The following is a 23,749-nucleotide window of genomic DNA, read 5'->3' as shown; positions in this document are numbered from 1 at the left end:
TCACCTGTTCTGTCCTTTGTTTGCTAATGTTAAGCTACAATTTTGTGTTCTGCAAGCAGAAACCATAATAAAAAGTTGGCTTAGAAAGAAAAGCTGTTCCTCCTCATTGCTTACAAGTATTCTGAAATTTTGGAAATGTTTATGATGGTTGTATTTGTGATAAGCCGTTTCAGTTATTTGTAGATTGCATAAAACACCCCCTTCTTGCAATAGATTGGGCCACGAATAATTAGAGTATCACATTTATATGACACCAGGTTATAGTCCAACAGGTTTATTTGGAAGCACTAGCTTTCAGAGCGCTGCTCCTTCATCAGGTGGTTGTGAGATGAAGGAGCAGGCTCCGAAAACTAGTGCTTCCAAATTAACCCGGTGTTGTGAGATTTTTAACTTTGTACACCCCAGTCCAACACTGGCACCTCCAAAACATGACATTTATATGATGCCTTTAACATAATGAAATGATCCAAAGCATTACATGGAGTTGTTATAAAACAAAATAACACCAAGATAAGGAGACATTAGGACAGATGACAAAAATCTTTGTCCACAGAAAGATGGCACACGTGTGCAGCAGGTGATCAGGAAGGATAATGGAATGTTGGTCTTTATTTTAAGGAGGTTGGAATGTGAGTAAGGAAATATTATTGCAACAGTACAAGGTGCTGGTGATACCACATCAGGAGTACTGAGAGCAGTTTTAGACTGTTTATTTAAGGAAACGTTACTTCATTGGAGGCAGTTCAGAGAAGGTTCCCTAGGATGATTCTCAGTATGGAGGGATTGTCTTATGAACAAGTGTTACACTGGTTGGGACTCTGCTCATTGGAATTTAGAAGAATGAGAGGTTACTTCATTGAAAAGTATAGGATTCTTAAGGTAGGGTAAACACAGAAATGATGTTTCTCCTCACTGGAGAGTCGAGCACCAAAGTACACAGTCTCAGAATAAAGGGTGCCAATTTAAGACTGAGTTGAGTTCCCTCTGAGGGTTGAGAACATTTGGAACCCCTTGCCATGGAGCTGTGGGTGCAGAGTTCTCGTATATATTTAAGACCGAGATAGATTCTTGATAGTCAGGGAATATGGATAAAGGGCAGGAAAGTGGATGTGAGAATCAGCCATGATCCTATTAAATGACAGAGCAAGGCCATGCGGCCTACTCCTGTTCTATTTCTTATGGTCTTAACAGTCTTTAGCTCATTCTTCAATGACCTTCTTTTCATCATAAGATCAGGATTGGTATGTTCGCTAATGATTGGTGCTGAGCACTACACGTTTGCAGCACCCCCAATGCTGAACAATCCAAGTCCAAATGCAGCAAGGCCTGAACAGTTTTGAGCTGACAACTGTCAATTAACATTACCTCACACTTGTATGCTGCAAATGTCTATCTCCAGCAAGAGATAATCCAACCCTTGACATTCAATATCACATTACCATCACTGAGTCCCCCACAATCTATATTCTGGGGGTTGCCATTGACCAGAAACTGAAGTGCACCAATTAATTAATCTCATTAGTTTGGCTACAAAGCAGGCCTGGGACTAGGAATTCTGTAGCAAGTAACTCGCCACCTGACCGACCAAAACCTATCCTCCATCTAAGGGGAACAATGTGCTGTAATGTAACCCACTTGCCTGGATGCAGCTCCAACAACGTTGAGGAAGCTTAACATTATCCAGGACAAAGCAGCTTGCTTGGTTGACACTACATCTACAACATTCGCTTCCTCAACCACCAACCCAATAGCAGCAGTGTGAGGCATTTACAAAGTGCATTCCAGAAATTTCCCAGGCTACATCGACAGCAACTTCCAAACACATGAGCATGCAAGGACAAGGACAACAGGTACATGGGGACATCACCACCACAATCACTTGCATGTTCCCCTCCAAGCCACTTACTATCCTGACTTGAAAATATATCCGTATCCTTTAGCCCTGCTGGATCAGAATTCTGGAACTCCCTGTCTAATGACCTTCAGTCTACCAACATGAAGTTGACTGCAGTGGTTCAAGAAGGCATCACTTTTTTAAAGGCATTTCATGAATGAATAAGAAGTGCATTAATTGCTGCTGTCAAGAGCTAATATAGACCTAATGGACTGAATGGCCTCCTCTGATGCTATAACCCTCCAGTGATTCTAATCATATCCTGTGGTAAATGTTTGAACCATTCATCTGCTATATTTATTCAAGCCTGAGTCCCATGGACTTGGTGAGTTGAGGTGAGACCCAGTGAAGCTGGGAGGGCAGCAATTGAGAAAAGAAAACCTTTATAATTTGCAGATAATTCCACCAAGCTGTATTTTTTCTGCTCTGTCTTATTTTGATATGTGAATGTTAAAAGTTAATTTATGACTCAGAAATATTGAGAGGACATGAATATCTTATTTCCCCTTCAAGTTAAAAATCACAATACCAGGTTATAGTCCAACAGGTGTGTTTGAATGAACTAGCTTTTGGAGCGCTGCTCCTTTATCAGATAGCTGTGGATGAAGTCTGATGATGGAGCAGTACTCTGAAAGCTAGTGCTTCCAAATAAACCTGTTGGACTAAAACCTGGTGTTGGGTGATTTTTAACTTTGTCCACCCCAGTCCAACACCGGAACCTCCACATCATGTTTCCCATTAAACTGAGAGCCTTGGATTAATGTGTTTGAAAACTTGACATTTAGGTAGTTAAGGAAAAACAACCCAGAAAGAACTCAACACAATAACTTTGAATAAATTGCAACATTTTAAGCAGCATTTGGATGGGTATATGAATAGGAGTGGTTTGGAGGGATATGGGCTGGGTGCTGGCAGGTGGGACTAAGATTGGGTTGGAATATCTGGTCGGCATGGATGGGTTGGACCGAAAGGTCTGTTTCCATGCTGTACATCTCTATGACAACCAAATTGTACTTATCTAATTGAAGTTATTGCTGGATGTTGTACATACAGAAAATGCAGCTGTTTGAAGGAATGCTCAGATTCCCAAGTTTGAGAGGCTGCTTTGGCTGCAGAAGTGCTTTAATTCATACTATTTTGACTGTGATATGCTCTAGGTTTGAATGTTTAATTGCTCTTCAATATTTCGATAGGTGTAAGCTTGGTAATTTATCTTTAATATTTTCTACCTTAGACATGGAGACATGCTGTTCCTCTTTCCATCAAGTGATGCTGGAACTTCCACTCAAGTTATGGAGACTTCAGCTCAAGCTCCTGGAGGGTCTCGTGTTTCAACCATGTCTGCAGTGCCTGTTGTGGAGGATGAGATTGACCAGTACCTAATGAAACAGGATGGAAAGATATACAGAAACCGGGACCAGCAACAGTAAGACTTTGTGAACAGTAACATTTACTAATGTTAATTATGTATGTTTTATAAGTGTTGAATGATACATTGGCTTTATTCAAAACACTAAATCAAGATGAAAGGTGACCCCTTAAAGCACAAGAAAATATCTGTTAATTTCTGTACTCAAAGTTTATTACCTTTGTTAAGAGGTAATGCTCCCTATTATAAGTTATTCTCTGCTTTCACTGACCATCTATATTCAGAAAGATTGACAGCCAGTTCTGAGACCATTCCCATGCTGCTTAAACTATTTCTTGGAGGATTTTTGGTGTATGGTCTCTGTTCCCATTCACTTCTTTTGGTTTTTGTCTTTGTTTTATTGGCTCAATGTTTCATTACAGAACTCTAAGATTACAAGCCTAGTTGCATTGTGTTACTGGCATGAACTTGTACTGGCATGCTCATGTACCCATGAATCCTAATATAGCCATGAGAATTTGATTTGAATTGCAATCTTGAAGCAAGGTGGACATATAACAAAGTGTTGTGTCTAAACCAGGTTTGACACCTGTTTTGTGCCAAACAGACCAGGTGCCTGTCTGTACACATTTAGGTAGGAATTATCATCAGATTGCAAGGTTTAGATTGTGGAAAGAAAATGAATAATTAAAAGTAAACTTCTAATTTGAGAGAACTAATTTCCATGCGATGAAAGGGAAATTAGTTCAAAGGCTGACAGGCAAAAAACTGTAGTTCAACAATAGATGATCTTGAAGGAAAAAAACTCTTTAAGCTATGGGTTAGATACATTCCAAGAAAAACAAAACATAGGGGGAATCAGAGCCTTGGATGATAAGGTAAATAGACAATAGGACACAATAAAATGGGATATGTGTCAGTTGAATTTTTCAATTGTGATCCTGGTCAAAAACGAGACAAAATAAAGAGGAAAACAAGTCTGGCAAAGAGAATGAGAGTAGAATGGCAAGGAATATAAAAGGGCACCCACAAATCTTCTACCAACACTTTTATAATAAGTGGATAGTAAGAATTGGGGTGAGCCCTATTAGAGAGAAAATGGGTAATTATTGAGCCGTAGAGATGTACAGCAAGGAAACAGACCCTTCCATCCAACTCATCCATGCCAACCAAATATCCTAAATTAATCTTGTCTCGCTTACCAACATTTGGCACATATCCCTCTAAACCCTTCCTATTCATATACCCGTCCAGATGCTTTTTAAATGTGATTGTACCAGCCTCCTCCACTTCCTCTGGGAGTTTTTTTCCATAAAGTAGAGGCTTGAAAACTGAATGAGTACTTTATGTCAATCCTTACTAAGGAAGAGGATGCTTAAAAAAAAGTAATGATTGAAGTTGAGGTAATGGATTAGGTGAAACTTGATAGAATGTACAGGAAAAGCTTAGACAGAATAGGTTGGCTGGTCCAAATACCTTGCATTACCAAGGGGGTTGCTAAGGGATATGGTCATGGAAATCTTCACAAGATGCGGAAGAGGTGACAGTGGATTGGAAAGTGGCAGATGTGACACAATTGTGTAACTGCAAGCTAATCACTTTAACATCAATGGTAGGAAAGATTTAAGAACAATAACTAAAGGGGGAAATAGGCTTTTGACGTTTGAGTTCAGTTAGGAGAGCCAGTGCAGATTTGTAAAAGGCAATTCTAATTGATTTTCTGATGGAACAGCAGAAGGTTGAGGGAAATGCAATATCTATTTTCTAAATTGATTTTAGGAAAGTGTTTATTATGTTGGTTTATAGCGTAATCTAAATAATTCTCTCAATTGATGTGAAGTATTACCCAACTTAATTGATCTGTGGTAATGATAAATGTGGCTGAGTATTATGTCCTCACAGATGAGATATAAATGAGTACTTGTAGTTATAATGCCCACAAATTGATAAAGATGTTTGTAGTAATAACTATATTTTTTTCATCCTGTTCTGGAAAACTTTGATGTAGAGGGTTGGACTGTCACTGCGACAGTGTATAACAGAAGATAATGAATTGACAGCCCATCTTTTGTCTCCATGATTTCAATAGAAATAAGATGAAGATGCAAAACAGGCTGTTAATTTCCATTGCTCATTTATACACCACCACATAGTAAATACATCAGCTAAGAACTCTTTTGTTTTTAGAATTGTATCCTTATTGACCTACTTTTGGGTTTGTGTTTTAACCAGGTGTCGGCATGGTGCACTGGGTAAATGCGTTCATTGTGTACCACTGGAGGTAAGTAGGAAGTCACAGTAGTATCATCTGTTTGGCAATTAGGGCACATTATTTTTTCTAGAATTTAAATTATTGTCCAAGAATTATTGTTGAAGACAATTTGTAAGGCTTCTGGCATTTCCATAGTGGTTAGATGTAAGGACATTTTGACTGTGTATAGTGCTCTAATTTATTACCTTGCAATGTTAATAATGGGCATGAAATCAACTTTCTGACCAGAACATACACCAGCTGAGAGGTATGCACGATGATAATAATTGAGGCAACTATGATATTCATTTTTTTACAACAATGAGGAATATTCAGTCAATCAAATTTGTTAGACATCATTTTTAATTAAGTGAAACAATTGAAAAATTTCAAAATCAGCTATTACCTCATGTAGTTCAACACACTATAGTAATTATTAAAATCAGTGATATAGGTTTGTGTATTTTGATAATATCATGGACCAGAATGCTTTTAAAAAAATTTTTTTCTGACTAATTCTTGAGTATTTGATTTGCATTTTGGTTCTCAAACGGCAGTTAAAACAATATACGTATTTAATACATTTTATTAAAGTACAGAGCAATGTTGAGTACTTGGAAAAAGACAAATCTGTAGTACAGCACATTAATCAACCTGAAGTGTTGTAGTTGTATTATGGCACAGAACTTGAGTTTAATTGAAAAAAGGCAATTTTGTTAAAGTTTTTCATCTTGCACTCATTGAGACAGTTTGTAAGAATTATCAATGTAAAGGGAGAACAACGCTTTACACTGAGAAGAGAGTGCTTATTGGTTTGCGTGGACTCTGATTGATAGAGGCATTTCCATTTGGTATGCTTTAATTGAATGATAGTCTTGCAGCACAGAAACAGACCCTCCAGTCCAACTCGTCCATGCCAACCAGGGTTCCCAAACTAAATTAATCCCATTTGCCTGTGTTTGGTCCATATGTCTCTAAACCTTTCCTATTCATGTACCTGTCCAAATGTCTTTTAAATGTCTAACTGTACCTTCCTCTACCACTTCCTCTGGCAGTTCATTCCATATATGAACCACCCTCTGTGTGAAAACGTTGCATCTCAAGGTCCCTTATAAATTTTTCCCCACTGATCTTCAACCTATTCTCTCTTGTTTTGAACTCCCCTTCCAGAGGGAAAACACCGTTGCTATTCACCTTTTCTATGCCTCTCATGATTTTATAAACCTCTATAATGTCACTTCTCAACCTCCTATACTCCAGGGGAAAAAAGTCCCAGCCCCTCCATGTAACTCAAACCCTCCAGTCCTGGTGATGTCCTTGTTAATCTTTTCTGCACCCTTTCCAATTTAATAATATCCTTCCTACAGCAGGGCAACCAGAACTGCACACAATACTCCAAAAGTGTGTTGTGTGACTAATGAAAGCAAGAGTGCCAAACGCTGCCTTCACTACCCTGTCTTCCTGTGATGTCCCTTTCAAGGAACTATGTACCTGAACCCCTATGACTGTTTGACAACACTCTCTCGGGTCCTACCAAACTATCAACTGCATTCTCCGCGGCAGTGCCACAACCAATCAGCTTTCCTTGCTCATACAGAATAAAATGTTGTTTTCCCTTTACATTGATGGTTCATGCAGATTGTCCGAATCAGTATAAGATAAAAAGCTTTTTCAGCAATACTAAGTATGATATTTCAGATCCTGTTTTTTATCAATTCATCAAAATCAAATCGTAAACTTATGCATCATTCTTTTGTCATTTACAATAAAATGTTCAGTATTTCCTGTTTGTTTTCGTGGGAAAGACAATTACTTTGTAACTATTTATCCTGTCCACGTTGCAAATCACTTAGATTGATTTGTATTGAAACAAATGAGGACAATATAATAAAGAAAATAAAAACAATCTGGGAGGTTTTTAATACATTTATTGTGTGAACTAAAGAGATAATTGAGTCGTTTTGTGGGGTAGAAGGGAAGAATAAAAGGAAAAATGAACTTGTTTAAGGGGGGGGGGAAATAAAAAAATTGGTACATATAAACAATTTCTGTGTTTGTGTTTCAGGTTTCCAGCATCTTCAGTTCTTTATTTTACTTATTCCAATATTAATTTGTTCATTTGAGACTTTTAACTGATAAGGCAACAGGAGACAGTTTGGTGTAGTATTTCAGGAATTTTTACTTGAATTCTACATAATACTTATGAAAATAGGCCAGCAATATTACAGGCATACTATGACTCTTGTATTCTGGTTCAGCTTAGGGTGTTGTGTTTACACTGTCTCTGGTCTCTTTCCACAACCTTGAGGATCTTGTGCTTTCATTTGGATAGTGGGATAATTTCACTTTCAAACTTGTCACTGTTTTGAAGCCACAACTCTCAGCATGATCAATTATATCATTGCATTCTAATTTGCTTAGGTGCAGCAAGATTTATTGATAATTGGTTTAAGGGACACATGATCAGTTTCCAATTGGCTGTTCAGAGTGATAGATGTTGATTGACTGGTACCTTAAGTTGTCATTATCTGTGAGCCTACCTTCGATATTAGCTTTGCTGTTATCGCTTTATATGGCTTTTCATTAAGATAAAAGGATAGTTTAATATTCTCCTTACCTATTTGTTTTAGAAACGGGAGAGGTATACTGTCAGGACCCTGTGGCTGATATTTTTGAGCTCATTGTCTCAATTTTTATTTAATTAGTGAAATTTCCATTAAGTCCGGCTCTTATCCTTGACTATTTGTTTTTCTTAGAAGGCATTTTATGCTTTTGCTTTTCTTTTTGAGATTTGAATGCCTGAAAAGAGTTTTTATTTCCTTTTTCGAGGTAAAGATATATTGTAAAAAGTTGCTTATAATGGCAACTATATAAAATAATACAGAAGATCGCAAGTACTAATTTAAACAAGATTTGGAGGGGTCGGTGTTGGACTGGGGTGTACAGAGTTAAAAAGCACACAACATCAGATTATAGTCCAACAGGTTTATTTGGAAACAGGAGCTTTTGGAGCGCTGCTCCTTCATCAGGTGGTTGTGGAGTATAAGATCGTAAGACACAGAATTTATAGGAAAAAGTTTACAGTGTGATGTAACTGAAATTATATATTGAAAAATATCTGGATTGTTTAAGTCTCTCATCTTTTAGAATGACCATGTTGATTTCAGTTCTTTCATACGTAAATCGCAAAACTTCTTTAAAAAGTTACATTCTGAAGTGAACTTTAACAATTGGTGTCATGTCGGCCCAGATAATGCATTTAAGGTGAGAGCTGTTCTGTGTGAGACTATCTGTGCCACAATGGTCAGACTGATTCTAATCTAAAAAACGGATTTACGGAATCTTAAGTGGATTCATGCAGTTTTTGAGCAAAGTAAAATGTAATTCTGCAAGTACAAATTCACCCCACGAACCAGTATGTATAGGTGTGCATGTCGGAGGTGGGGGAGGGGTGCTGGTGGTGGTGGTGGTGGTGTTGGGGGAGTTATGAGTGTCTGTGAGAGTGTGAAGGGGTATAAATCTGTGAGAGGGTGCGTGTCTATGGTGTGAGCATGAGAGAGCGTCTGCATGAGTGTATGGGTCTGTAGGAGTTTGTGTGTGCGTGCGTGTCTGTCTATGTGTGTGTACAATGCAGTGAGGTCACCTGTAGTGTGACATGAACCCAAGGTCCCAATTGAGGCCATCTCCACGGGTGTCGAACTTGGCTATCAGCCTCTGCTCGGCCACGTTTCGTTGTTGCCTGTCCTGAAGTCCACCTTGGCGGGCAAGGATGCCCTGAGACATGATACACTGGCGAGACCAAGCAGAGGCTATGACAATGGATGAATGGACACCACACAACAGTCAACAGACAGGAGTGTTCCCTCCCAGTCCGAGAACACTTCAGCGGTCTGGGACATTCAGCCTCGGACCTTTGGGTGACCATCCTCCAAGGTGGACTTCGGGACTGGCAACAACGAAAATTGGCCGAGCAGAGGCTGATAGCTAAATTCGGTAGCCATGGGGATGGCCTCAACCGGGACCTTTGGTTCATGTCACACTACAGGTGACCTCATTGCACTATACACGCACAGACAGATGTGCGCACACACAGACGCATAAGTTGTGGGGTGAATCTATACTTGCAGAATTACATTTTACTTTGCTCAAAAACTGCATGAATCCATGTAAGATTCTGTAAATCCGTCTTTTAGATTAGAATCAGTTTGACCATTGTGGCACAGGCAGTCTCGCACAGAACAGCTCTCACCTTAAATGCATTATCTGGGCCGACATGACACCAATTGTTAAAGTTCACTTGAGAATGTAACTTTTAAAAAAGGTTTGCACTTTACATATGAAAAAACTGAAACCAACATGGTCATTCTAAAAGATGAGAGACTTAACAAACAATCCAGATATTTTTCAATATATAATTTCAGTTATATCACATTGTAAACTTTTGCTATAAATTCTGTCTTACAATCTTATACTCCACAACCACCTGATGCTCTGAAAGCTAGTGTTTCCAAAAAAAAACCAGGACTATAACCTGGTGTTGTTTTAATTTAAACAAATTATTGTGCAGAGTATGTAAAGAGTGAAATATTGAATTGTTCTTTATTCAGTCAATACATAGTCTTAAGTGTTGAAAATCTAAAGCTTTTTGCAATTACAAACTTAAGCATACATTGCTCCAAAGTTAAATGTAAGGCAAAGGTTACCTTTCGTAAAAGGATTTATCATGTATTATTTCTTCGCTTCTAAAACAATTTAAAATAAACTCAGTATGGTGCTGTGACAATGTTTTTTATGTCAGGAACTCCCTTCTGCCATTTTAATTGCTGATAAAGGGCTGATGAGCTGAGAGGATGTGTTCTTTTTCAGCTTTGAAGTTTGCATAATTCACCATCATAAAATAGGAATGAACTAAATAAAGGCACTTTGACCTTGTTCTTTGCCCCCAAAACATTCATGTATCGTCGTCCATCTGTTCACAGTTCTTTGGTGCATTTTTTGTCAAGCGAGGCTGAGCAGAGTCACATGATGTTAAATTGCTTAAAATCTACGTCATTGTTATTCTGTTCAACTGTAATTGTAATATTCAAATAACCAATGAATCTATTTTGCCAATATGACTAAACTACATTAAATTAATAAAGAAATGTTAATTTTCCTACTACTCCTACAGTTTTCAGTTCAGATTTTCAGCATCCGTGAAATTTTGCTTTTAATTGTACATCTCTCACACTTTCCCATAAATAACAAAGGCAGTAGTTAAAGTACTCTGTCTCACTGCATGTGGTCCTATTTGCATTAAGCACATTTCAGTAGATGTTTAATGGTATTTGTGAATAATCTGCTGACTTGTTCTGCACGCAAATAATAGTTCTCGTTTTGGTATAAACTACTTTATAGTCATTGGTTTTTATGACCTGTGTTTTCTATTATTTAGCCTTTTGATGAGGATTATCTTAATCATTTGGACCCACCTGTTAAACACATGTCATTCCATGCATACATCCGAAAACTGACTGGTGGTGCTGATAAGTAAGTATTTTCTGGGACAAAAAAAAGAGTTCCTTGGGTTCCCTGTTACAATTATTTTGTAAACACGGTTCTATTCTAGTCTCATTCATTTTTTATTTCCAGGTGTGTTGGTTCAAGCTGCCTTAGAATCATGAAATAATGGCATAAACAAGATGAAGTTCTCTAATAGATTATGAAAACTGAAAAAAAGAAACCCTTCTCCAGAATATCATGTTGTGGAATACGTCCATTTAACATGTTCCAGTCCTGATTATTGGCATAGTTTGGAATTTTCTTGCTAACCTGATGATTTCTGTTCATTAGATGCAATCAATAACCCATGTAAACTAATGCTAGACATTTCCAACCATACCTTAAAAAGTATATTCAGGTCCTTTATAATCCCATCTTGCCTTGTTTGCTCTCTGTTCTGCTCTAAAGACAGCTAGTCACGGCATTTGTGTATGAAAGTCTAATTGCTGAAATTTGACTCCAAAACCAATTCCTCTTGGAAATAGCATAGTTTTTCTGCCAATAGATTGAAGATGACTATTTGGTAACTGCTTTAAATACCAGCACTCTGATAGCTTGATCATTACTGTTTGACTTAGAGTTGAAACCATTTAGTCCAACTTACTATATTTTTGAAGTATTGCTGAAGTGAGCACATTCATATGTTGGGTTTTCATGCCATTAGTCAATTTATCACAATTACATTTCTACTGATCAGTGACTGAAAGATGACTCTCACTGAAATAGTGAACATTTAAGTTGCATTCAAAGGTTAACATTAGGCAAAAATGCATGTTTAGGTGTTTAGAGAGTTGTTGAGCGGTCGAGAGATTGTAAGTCATCATTCATTCTCTTTGGCAATGTCTCTGGTTGCCGTGGACTCTGATAATCAATCAGCGCACACTTCTCATATGATGTAAAATGCTGTTTTCACAAAACATACAATAAAGGGCATTGTCCTGATGAGTCAAGAGCACAGAACTTTCATTGGATTTGCCCAATCTTGTTGGAACGTTGGAAGTTTCAAATGTGATTGCATTTCTGCTCACAGGGGCAAGTTTGTTGCTTTGGAGAATATTAGTTGCAAAATCAAATCTGGGTGTGAAGGGCATCCTCCATGGCCCGATGGAATTTGTACAAAGTGCCAACCGAGTGCTATAACCCTTAACAGACAGGTGAGTATGAATAAATTGTCACTGCATGAATTCACAAACCTAATTCTGTAGAGTATTGGCTATTACAGAGAAGGATGTAAAGTACATTTAAAGGCAATTTTAATCCATTGTTAAATAATTTAAGCATAGAATCGATGATCTGTTAAAAGTTGATATAAAATGACACCCAAAAAGATTGGAACAATTCTGTCTGATTTGAAGCAGAGACCAATTTATTATATTGTCCTATCACTATGGCCTTGACCCATTCTGTTTTTGTAATCTCCTTTGCCAACTCTTCAAAATCTGTGTTCCTCTGACACTAGCCTCTTGTCCGTTAATGGCTGTGCCTTCAGTTGCCTTGACCCCAAGTTCTGGAATTCCCTCCCGCACCTCTCTCCATTTCACATTTTCTTTAAGATTGCTGAGTAGCATCTACCTACATCGAATCTTCAGTGTTTTAGATAAAATACAGGCAAGTTTTCTCAATTTTTTTTCATAAAACAATCCCTCCTTCCCAGGGACTGGTCTGGTGAATTTTCATAGCATTCCCTTTGTGGCAAGTATATCTTTCCTTTGTAAGGAGACATAAATTATACACATACTCTGGATGCAATCTCATCAAGGTTGTTGACAGTTGCTGCAAGATTTCCATACTGTAGTCCCCTTGTGTTGAAGGCCAACATCTCACTGGTGCTTTTTTCCTTCTTTACCTAATATCTCATTACGTGACTCTGTTGGATGTTTATGAATACTACTGTGAAGCTCTATGGAACGTTGTATAATTACAACTACTTTTATACACTATAGGTGCTATATGAATACAAGTGTCAAGGTGCTTAATAGGAGTGTTATTGAACAAAGTTTAAAATTGAGGTGGATGTTAGGACAACAGTCTGAAAGATTGTTTTAACAGTATCTTAACACAGCTGCCCATCTTTCTTCCTTTTAAGGGAAGAAATTGTAGAGATTAGTGTCCAAAACTAAAAGCAGAGTTACCAATGATCGAGTAATTAAATTGAAATTCACAAGCAGCCTAAACTGGAGACATGTCAGGGTGAGGCCTTTTTTTTTAAACACTCAGTGATGAGCATTCTAAAATTTTAAGTATTGTCAGACCAGGAGCTAGGATTGCTAGTGAATGGGGTTAAGTGAGAGTCAAGGTACAAGTCACATGTCTGGAGAAGCTCAGGTGTATGGAGGATACAAGCTGGGAAATGTGCCAGGAGAACATTGAAATTGTTAAGTGTGAAGGTAACAAAGGCATGGATGCGATTTTCAACAATACATGAGCTGAATTGATGCATTCAGGTGATGTTACTATGTTAGAGTCATATGTTTTTGAAAAGATGTTTTTCAGCCCCAGATAAATGAGTTATAATAGGTCCATGGTTTGTTGTTTTATTGTTTTATGGAAGTACAGAGACCGGTTATATAGTGCTAACCGGTGAGCACTGGTTATCATGGACCAATAATTGACTACTGTGTTCAGAAAGATTTTTTCCTTAGATAAATCACAATGAAACAATAAGTCATTCGAAAGCTAATGAAATCTCGCTTGCATCTGGCCTGCCCTCACCTGCAATTGACCAATTTCTGTAGTCGAACTTCCACTGAGATTGCTGGACAATAACAGAACAGCCATTCTTCACATATGGTTGTTATTCCAGTGCTGTCAAACTGTTTACGGGGTGAGGATGTGCACTTTGTATTAAAATCAATCTGTTTAAAGATACTGCATATTTAAACCTGGGTGTCCTGGTTCAGAGGTGGGTCACTACCACTGTACACAGGAACTTTCAGGGTGGGGAAGTGGGCATGTGGTGCAGATGCATCCCAGATGAGTACAATTGTGTCCTTAGCTCCATCCAATTACACTCAGTTTCTCTTCACTACCTTATAGCCCAGTGTTGCTTTATGCACTGCTGCCCTGATGAAGATGAGCTGGTAAAACCTGTTAAAGCAGTGTGAAGTCATACAGGTGTAGGTTATTCAGCTTCTGAAATCTGTTATTGTTCATTCAGATCTGGGCCAGCTTTACGACGTCTCCTTTGTTCCATATTCTGTGATATTCACATCCCACTTTCTTTTTGTGGGAGTGAGTTCCAAGTTTTCATTATCCCTTACATGAAAGTATTCCAGTCACAGAATAGCAGAAATGTTACTGCACAGAAGATGACCATTTGGCCCATTATGCTTACACAGGCTTTTCAAACAAGCATAGATAGCTAGTGCCAATCTCGTCCTCCCCGTCCTCTTCCGTCCTCCTCATTTGCACCTGCACCCGTTACACTTCCAGGCAGTATATCCCATGTCCTAATTCCATTGCAGTGTGTGCAAATGTTGTTTCTCACATCACCCTAGCTTCTTTTGCACATCATTTGAAATCTACGTTCATCTCTTTCTTTTTCCCTTTACGAGAGGGAGCAACTTCCACCTATCTACTCTATCCAGCCTGCTCATGATTTTGAAAACCTGTATGAAATTTCCTTTTAACCTTCTCTCAAGGAGAACAGTCCCAACTTCTCCAATCTATCCTCATAGCCAAAGTTTCTCATTCCTGACGAGTTCTTGTAAGTCGCTTCTGTGCACTCCAAAGTGTTTACATCCTTTTTATCATCTAGCATCCACAGCTGGACACCAGTATGCCAGCTGAAGTCTAAAAAAGTGCCGACTACAAACTCAACATCACCTCCTCTCTTTTGTATTCCATGCTCCTGTTAATATAGCTGTGAGGACACTGTATGCTTTAACTACTTTGTCTACTTGTCCGGCCACTTTCAATGATCTGTGCACATATATACTCAAGTTTCTGTGCTCCTTCATTCCCTTTTTAGAATCTCCTTATCTTTCAATTTTCTTCCAACCAAAGTACACCACCTCCGATCTCTCTGCCACCTATCCAGCCAGTCCACCAAATTGTCAGTGCACTTTAGGAGTTCCAGTTTGTCCTCATAGTTTACAATTTTTCCAAGTTTCATGTCATCTGCAAACTTTGAAATTTTCCCCTACACGCAAAGATCCAGATCATTAATGTATAATCACAAAAAGCAAGGGTCCCAAAACTGTCCCTGGGGAACTCCAGTATAAATATCCATTGACCATTACTTTCTATTATCATTTAAGCCAGTTTTCTATCCACATTGCTATTGTCCATTTTTATACCTTGACCTATAACTTTCCTTTCAGGTTTGTTGTGTGGACCTGTATCAGACACCTTCTGGAAATCCACATATACCACAACAACTCTGTTATCTTATTCAGTCTTTTCTGTTACCTGTTCAAAACAGCTCCAGCAACAGTGCAATGCAATCCAGACCAGCAACACATTATTCCATTCCTTCACAATACTGGATCAAAAATATCGAGCTCCTTTCCTAACAGCACTATGATGACCCTCACAATATGCACTCCAGTGGTCCAGGAAAGTGGCTCAGCATCACTTTCGAAAGACTAGTTAAGGATGGACAACCGGTACTGGAATTGCTAGTGATGCTAACATCCCATGAATGAATATGGAAAATAAAAACTCAGTCTGATGCTAATCTTAAACTTGTACCTCCCTGTTGTAGGTCCTCTAACCAGTGAGAATAGTTTCTGCAGCCACCCTTTTGAATCTTTTGTTCGTTTTAAATATTTCCCTTGGAACACTTCTCGTTCTTTAATGCTTGGACATTGATTCCAATTTTATGCTGTTCATTTGTATTGATAACTCAAAACCTAAAGCATTATTCTCAAAACAATTAGGATTATCAGCAGGAGTTTTATATTTCTTTCTTCAGGGGTGTGGTAATTAAAAGAACTTGGAGATTATAAATAACAAATTATGGCTATATTTTGTGGAGCATTTTTGTGCTGTTTAAATATTTATCAAATTCTGTGTGTTGACAGTCTCATTTATATTTAGAAAATTGTTTCCAAGATCTCTTCCATAGTTATTATCTTTTGAACAGAAATATAGGCATGTGGACAACATAATGTTCGAGAACCACACAATAGCAGATCGTTTCCTCAACTTTTGGCGTCAAACAGGAAACCAGCGTCTTGGATTCCTTTATGGTCGCTACACCGAGCACACGGACATTCCTTTAGGTATTCGAGCAGAGGTTGCTGCCATCTACGAACCTCCACAGGTCAGATTTCCTTTTCCAGTTTATTCATGGATGTGACATAGTAAATTACGAGAACTCTTTCTATTCTTTATTTATTTATATATTTCAACAAAGTTTTGCATTTTCACAGTATTTATAGAATGAGTTAAGTGATGTTTACAGAAGCAAGAGAAGAAATGTTAGTACTGCTACCTAAAAATGAAAAGATCTGAGAGGCTACAGGAGAAATGTCTTGTGTTGCTTGGGAAGTTCAGCAGCCATGAGAATAAATCTGCTTTGTCAGGCTGAATATAACACAGATTATGGCAGACGTTTTACAGATTAAATTTATGCTACCTGCTTCCTATTTAACACAAAAGAGACTTAACATAAGGTCCTGGGACCCTTAAAGGAAGAGAGTGGAACAAATGTGGAAAAAGAAATATTTTCTAATCCAAATAAGTATTAAACTCAAATGTACGACATATATATTAAATGCCAAAAACAACCACTTCATGCAAAGGGTAAATATACCTGGATTTTTGTGATGAAGTTAAAATCAAATTACTTAATTTTTGTCCTCTGTATATCAACCTGCCAAAGGAGGGTAGTTGGTATTGAATACACTTCTTTCCAGTTGCACAATAAGAGCAGTTTGGATCCACCAGATGGCCCCATATTGTCTCTTCTCTAAAGAGAATAATACCAGTTTTTGTGAGTTGACTTGATTACTCGAGCAATAAATATACTGCTTATTTATGATACAATATTAATAAATATTATATTCGTTGCCATACTAGTTTGAATGTTCAGAATTCATTGATCGGAATGCACATCTTTTTAGAAATGCTGTAGCGTTGCTGCATTTTGTATTGAATTTCTTCAATATGTTATTAATTTTTCAATGCACACACATCATGCTACTTCTAACTAGATATTGTGGAAAGAGTTTTTATTTTATAATTCATTAATGATATGTGGACACTGCAAGCTGGCCAGAATTTATTGCACTTGAAACAACTGAGTGACTGGATAGGCCAATTCAATGGCAGTAAAACGTTAATCACAGTGTTGTGGTTTGCAGGAGTGCAGAGACCAGAGAATAAGGCAATAGATTTGTCCCCAGAGGACGTTGCTGAAACAGATGAATTTTTTAGTGACGGTATGGTAGTTTCATGGCCACCGTTACTTAAACCAGCTTTTTATTGCAAATGTATTTAAATACATAAATTAAAATTCTCTCTGAATCATTAACAAGTGTCTGAGTGATTAGTCCAGTCATGTAAGCACTTTGCTATCAAACCATGATTATTATTTTCCCATTCCGATCTAAGCGATGCATCATAAGTGAACACTTCTCCATCTGCTGACCATGGATTCTATCCTTAAAGATAGAGCAAAGACCCACATTTCTTGTTACATATGCATTCAGAAGGTGCTCACTAGTCAAAAGATTGTGATGGCAACATCAACACTGCATTTGGCAACCTAACTGGAACCCTACAGCAGCCTAATGCGGCAGGAGTAAATCGTATATCTTTGAACAGTTACACTGTCAACTGCCAAAAAGCAAGATGGGATCCATTTAGCATTCATTAATTTAAGAGATGAATAACACTTGATTCAGAAAGGCAATTCAGTTGGTAGTAACCAATCCACCTCTTTGAATGAATAATCTGTTTCAAGGTAAACTTAGATATTTCTTTGCATTAACGAACATGGAAATAGTTACTTATGTCAATAGGCAATTTGCCCTCTCCTTCTCCCAGAACAGAGATTAGTAAGCTTTGGTAATGTCATGTCATGTATTGGAAGTAGGTTTCCCTATTTGTTTTCTCTCATCTTCACGATCCTTCAGTGGTCTGAACAGAAAGGATGAAATTAATTCTGTGACCAGCTTTGAGCTGTTGAATTGTCCTTGCTACTACTCACTTCCTCAATTTCCACCTTGCTGTTTGGTTGGGGGGGGAAGCTGTGGTGGGGAGTTAGCTCAAGTTGACTGGATGGCTGGTTTGTGATGCGAAGTGTTGCCAATCTATTAGTTCAGTTTCTGCACTAACTAAAGTTACCAAGATGGTCTGTCCTTTTTCTCCCTCTAGCCACAACCCCCCCACCCCCGGCCTGGCTACCCACCCACCGGCCAAAAACAAAACTTGTCTGAGGCACAGTGAGCCTCATATTAAACTACCTGCAGTCACCTCTCTCTAATATGAGTGGCTGCATGGTCTACTAAGACTTTGGAGACTACCTTTTACCTTAGATTTAATTGAATTCTGATCAGAATAGGTTATTTCTAACTGACAGTTGTCATTCTTTGTATGAAGCTCATATCTTCTCAAAAATATTGACATTGAGAGCTCGCAACATTAAGTTTTAGTTAATCCAGCAGTGTATCTCGAGAAATAGGTGATTTGTCACCCTTAATACATCACTGTGTAAGAACGCATAGTTGCTTATCTTTGAGTGTGGCTTGCTTTTTTGATTGACTGCTCTTTGTCTAGGTTGGTACAGCAAACAGCTTAGAATTCTTGGAAGATCCAAAAGCTGAAGTTGTAGATGAAATTGCTGCTAAACTTGGATTAAGAAAGGTGAGTGAAGGAGCACTGGTAAGACTTAGTACTACTGGATGGCGACTTTGGCGTCTGCATTTTAATTTGCATCGTTACATTCAGAAATTGGAATGTTGCCTTCCAAATTACAACAAAACTTTTGGAGGGCAGTGGCATCAATTCTTTCTTGAGGTTCAGCATTCAAACACTTGAAAGTGTGAAATTGTGTATTGACCCACGAGATACCTTGTATATTTGCCAAAAGAGATTAGGTTTGTCCATTCAAAAATAAGTGAACTTTTAATGTCATACCAAGTTTTTAATTATTACAAAATAATCTGTCATTCTTTGGTTGTCTTTTTTATAAAAAAAGTACTGATTTCTTTTTAAGATCATACACATTTTGAAGTTTATGCCCGGCATTAAAAAGATCCCTCTTCCATCAGTTGGAGCTTGCATTGTTTTTCTGTTATAGTAATAATAAGCAGATGTGGAAAGTTGCTTTACAGTAAATGGAGTAATTGTTTCCATCTGCTATGGCAGGACAACGTAAGATCTCAGTGCATGAAAAATTTATTTAACTTGCAGCCCTGATAAGTAGAAAAAGGAAGATCTTAAATTCAGTGGCAACTGAATTCTTGACTTGTTAAATAGAAGCCACTTCTAGATAATAACCATCCTAAGTTAAAAATCACACAACACCAGGTTTAATTGGAAACACACTAGCTTTCGGAGCGACGCTCCTTCATCAGGTGATTGTGGAGGGCTCGATCATAACACAGAATTTATAGCAAAACTTTGCAGTGTGATGTAACTGAAATTATACATTGAAAAATTGATTGTCTGTTAAGCCTTTCATCTGTTAGAATACAGTGATAGTTTCACTTCTTTCATGTGTAGACAGTTTAGAAGAGTGGTCCAGAAAATGGCTGATGGAATTCAATGTGAGCAAATGCGAGGTCTTGCACTTTGGAAAAAAGAATACAAGCATGGACTAATTTCTAAACGGTGAGAAAATTCGTAAAGCCAAAGAACAAAGGGATCTGGGAGTGCTAGTTGAGGATTCTCTAAAGGTAAACATGCAGGTTGAGTCCGTGATTAAGAAAGCGAATGCAGTGTTGTCATTTATCTCAAGAGGGTTGGAATATAAAAGCACCATTGTGCTACTGGAGTACTGTGTCCAAATGTACTCCAAATGGGGCCTAACCAGAGCTTTATAAAGTCTCAGTAGCACAATGGTGCTTTTATATTCCAACCCTCTTGAGATAAATGACAACACTGCATTCGCTTTCTTAATCACGGACTCAACCTGCATGTTTACCTTTAGAGAATCCTCAACTAGCACTCCCAGATCCCTTTGTTCTTTGGCTTTACGAATTTTCTCACCGTTTAGAAAGTAGTCCATGCTTGTATTCTTTTTTCCAAAGTGCAAGACCTCGCATTTGCTCACATTGAATTCCATCAGCCATTTTCTGGACCACTCTTCTAAACTGTCTACACATGAAAGAAGTGAAACTATCACTGTATTCTAACAGATGAAAGGCTTAACAGACAATCAATTTTTCAATGTATAATTTCAGTTACATCACACTGCAAAGTTTTGCTATAAATTCTGTGTTATGATCGAGCCCTCCACAATCACCTGATGAAGGAGCGTCGCTCCGAAAGCTAGTGTGTTTCCAATTAAACCTGTTGGACTATAACCTGGTGTTGTGTGATTTTTAACTTTTGTACACTCCAGTCCAACACCGGCATCTCCAAATCATCCAAAGTAAATTTGGGTCTTTACGTGAAATTATACAAGAAACTTTTCCAAACTCTTTATGGAAAAATAGCAATCATTTTCCAGATTGCACTGCTTTGAAGTATTAAAATGGAAAATTCAATCGGTTTTTTTAATGACAAAATCTTAATATGGCAAAACCGAGCTTGTGCAAGCAAAGCCAAGTAGTAAATAAGCAAATAAAAATTCAGCACAAACAATGCTTTCTTGACTAGGAGTTGAACTTCCTTTGAATTTGTCGCTACAAAATTCTACAACTCTCTTTTGGCTTTTTTGGTAGCAGAATGTACATTTCTCCAAAACTATTCCATGTTTCAGCAGAAGGTGCAGCTGCAACTCGAATATATTTCATTATTGAATACTTTACCAAGTGTTACTTTACTTTAACTTTAACAACAGTTATCAAAAATGTTCAAACTTTGGTACTTCAATAAAAAAACTATTTCGGTCAGATCGGAAATTATAAGTAAAAGATCAGATTTAGATGTGCTAACTCAGTTAAATATTGGTGCTGTAACTCTACTGTCAGGGTGAGTGCAAATGGGTAAGGAAAATCTGGCCCTATCAGTTTTGCAATGTTTTTAAATATATTTGTTGGCCACACACACAATAGCATTGGGAGGAAGTATGTAAGTCAAGTTAATATGCCCTCTGCTTCTGACTGAAAGTTAAATGGAAATTCACTGACATGTGATGGAAAGGTTAAAACACACATCCCTAATAATTTAGGCTGTTTGACTTGTTACATTATCGTTTTCAGGTTGGTTGGATATTTACAGATCTATTATCAGAGGACACAAGAAAAGGCACTGTCAAATTTATCAGGAATAAGGTAAGAATTTTTTCATTGAAAATTGATCACTCCAATGCATACTGTATTTTTACGTTTTTTAAAAACTAAGCTACATTTCAAGTGTGTTTGTTGATCTGACAGAGAACAGGGCTGTCCATTTATTCAATTTTCACACCTTTCAATTTTAACATTAACTTTAGCAGTTATGCTTTTCTCCATAACATGTATTTAATTTAAAATTTCTTAAAACCTGATTTGTTTTTTTATTGTTCCTGCTAATTTAAAGAAATCTATCATTCAAGAAAACTGAAAGAATCATGCAATTCAAATTCAGTATGCAGTTTTTCTGTTTAATACATTCACCTTTTTAAATATACCCCATATTATTACTTTGTTTTTGTGCTTGTTTTCTTCTTATCAACTTTGTTTTCTCCTTCCACCTTCTTTATCTATCCCCACTGAGCTATGGAGCTTTCACACATCATGATTCATAGTGTGAAGCTAAAACATACTGGATTTAAATTTGGAAGGTAAAAGAAAATTTCTTTTCACTCTGACGTGAAATGGGAAGTATAACTTCTTGCTGTACTTGTGCCAGTATGATGTTGGTCCTGAATTTCTATCCAGACTGCATTTATATGATGGCTGCAGCTCTGGTATAAAATGAAACTGCTTCTTAATGGTGCTACAACAATTGAATAAACAAATGTTTACGGCAGAAGAATCTATTTTGACTTCTCTGGTCCATTCAGGATCCATTGTTGATGAGGTTTAATGTTATAAGGCCATACAAAGTTATGGTTTTTAGTTTTCAGGTAATTATCTGGTATGCAGCTTCATTGACTGATTAGTAAAGGGAGGTAGTAGGAATGGGTACTGGATTTGCTATTTTATTGTTGCGCAATAAACCTGCCTGGTGTTGTGATTTTTAACTTCCCAAATTGAGAATGTTTTCCTTCAGGATTATTCAAAATAAGCTCTTCAGACAAATGAGTTGTGTTTGTCGCAGATTGAACTGGTAACAGAACAGAAAGATGTTTTTAAAACTATGCCTTTTGATACTTATAATTTTAAGTTAGTGCTAGGAAAAAAAATAAGGCAAAAAAGCTTGAGTTCTGAAAATGTTTGGAGCTATGTTTACTCTGAAGACATTTGCTGCATTCCAGAAAACTCTCTCAGACAAGAATGGCATCACTACAGACGCATGCAGATGTGCCTGTTATTCTGAGTTGAGAAGGATCAACTCATAATTCCATTAAATTTTAGAGTGTCAGTCATGTACAGAATTATTTGTCTTCTGCAAAGCTTATTTCTAGGATTCTGTTATGTGAATAAATTTCAAATTAGAAAAGGACACTCTTGTTAGGTTGGGCCTTAATTTGATAAAACAGTACCTGAACATAACAGAAGTGTATTATTAGATACATCTAACTAATAAAAATGCATTGCAAAACTAAATCATATACATTGTTAAAAGTCTCTTCAATATGCTTAACCGTAGAAGATAAGTCAAATTTTAATGAGTTAAATGAATTCAGTTTGCAACTTACATTCAGTACCATCCACACTGATATCAGGAGAAATAGTCCAGATCTTGTGCCGCCTTGTGGAGAGAAAGCTAATAGAGAGACATTGAATTGAAGAGAAAACAAATTCATGATAAAGTCCAGCCTATTGCCCTGACAAATTTAAGAGCCACATAGGGTGTCTTTTTCGTGGGGGCTGAGTAAAATGGGGCAGGAATAAAGCAGACAGGAATGATCAGCCCATTTTTTGTAAAAAATGTTTTAAGAATGGGAAGAGGGATTGACTCTTTTCCGTCTCCTCACCTGGACTTCAAGCTCACTGTCTGCTCTGTCTCCCTCTGCTGCTCACGCACCACCCCCACCCAAAAGGTTCTTGAACCCACCCTATCCAATGCCCTTGCTTACCTTATTCTGGGGGTCCATTGGCACCTTCATCCTGGCACAGCTTGCAGTCCAGACAGCATTCTCTCCTGATCTCTGGCATGTCAGGACCGTTGGAGCTGCTGGCCAGTCAGATTGACCAACAACTCCAGAAGGTAGAAGTCCCTCTGACATGAAGGGTGGAAGTTCCACTCAACGTACTGGGAGCAGCTGAAACTGGTGTAGTGCCAACAGGGCACACTACTTATTTATCTGGTCACTGACTTTCCTTTGGAAGGTGGATAGCAGACCACAGTTAAAAGATCAGTATGTACTGTTTAGAACAACTAGTGGGCGGCATGGTGGCACAGTGGTTAGCACTGTTGCCTCACAGCGCCAGAGACCCGGGTTCAATTCCCGCCTCAGGCGACTGTGTGGAGTTTGCACATTCTCCCCGTG

The 23,749-nt window shown here is 37.8% G+C and overlaps 1 protein-coding gene across 2 annotated transcripts in view; it reads left to right on the top strand.

The window, feature by feature from the left end:
• Positions 1 to 23,749, top strand: part of nploc4 (NPL4 homolog, ubiquitin recognition factor) — a 64,805-nt gene that overhangs the window by 18,211 nt on the left and 22,845 nt on the right. For both annotated transcript variants that reach the window (XM_043714785.2, XM_043714786.2), the window contains 7 exons: positions 3,129 to 3,320; positions 5,496 to 5,544; positions 10,949 to 11,043; positions 12,086 to 12,209; positions 16,142 to 16,321; positions 18,781 to 18,867; positions 21,372 to 21,443. In XM_043714785.2, coding sequence (XP_043570720.1) covers positions 3,129 to 3,320; positions 5,496 to 5,544; positions 10,949 to 11,043; positions 12,086 to 12,209; positions 16,142 to 16,321; positions 18,781 to 18,867; positions 21,372 to 21,443 — 799 coding nt within the window. The remainder of the gene's footprint in view (positions 1 to 3,128; positions 3,321 to 5,495; positions 5,545 to 10,948; positions 11,044 to 12,085; positions 12,210 to 16,141; positions 16,322 to 18,780; positions 18,868 to 21,371; positions 21,444 to 23,749) is intronic.

The sequence above is a fragment of the Chiloscyllium plagiosum genome, unplaced genomic scaffold (genome assembly GCF_037043375.1).
Source record: "Chiloscyllium plagiosum isolate Xiang-an unplaced genomic scaffold, Cpla_swu_hap1 HiC_scaffold_25, whole genome shotgun sequence".
NCBI lineage: Eukaryota > Metazoa > Chordata > Chondrichthyes > Orectolobiformes > Hemiscylliidae > Chiloscyllium > Chiloscyllium plagiosum.
Note: the sequence above shows the minus strand (reverse complement) of the source record. Positions and strands in the feature narration are given on the sequence as shown.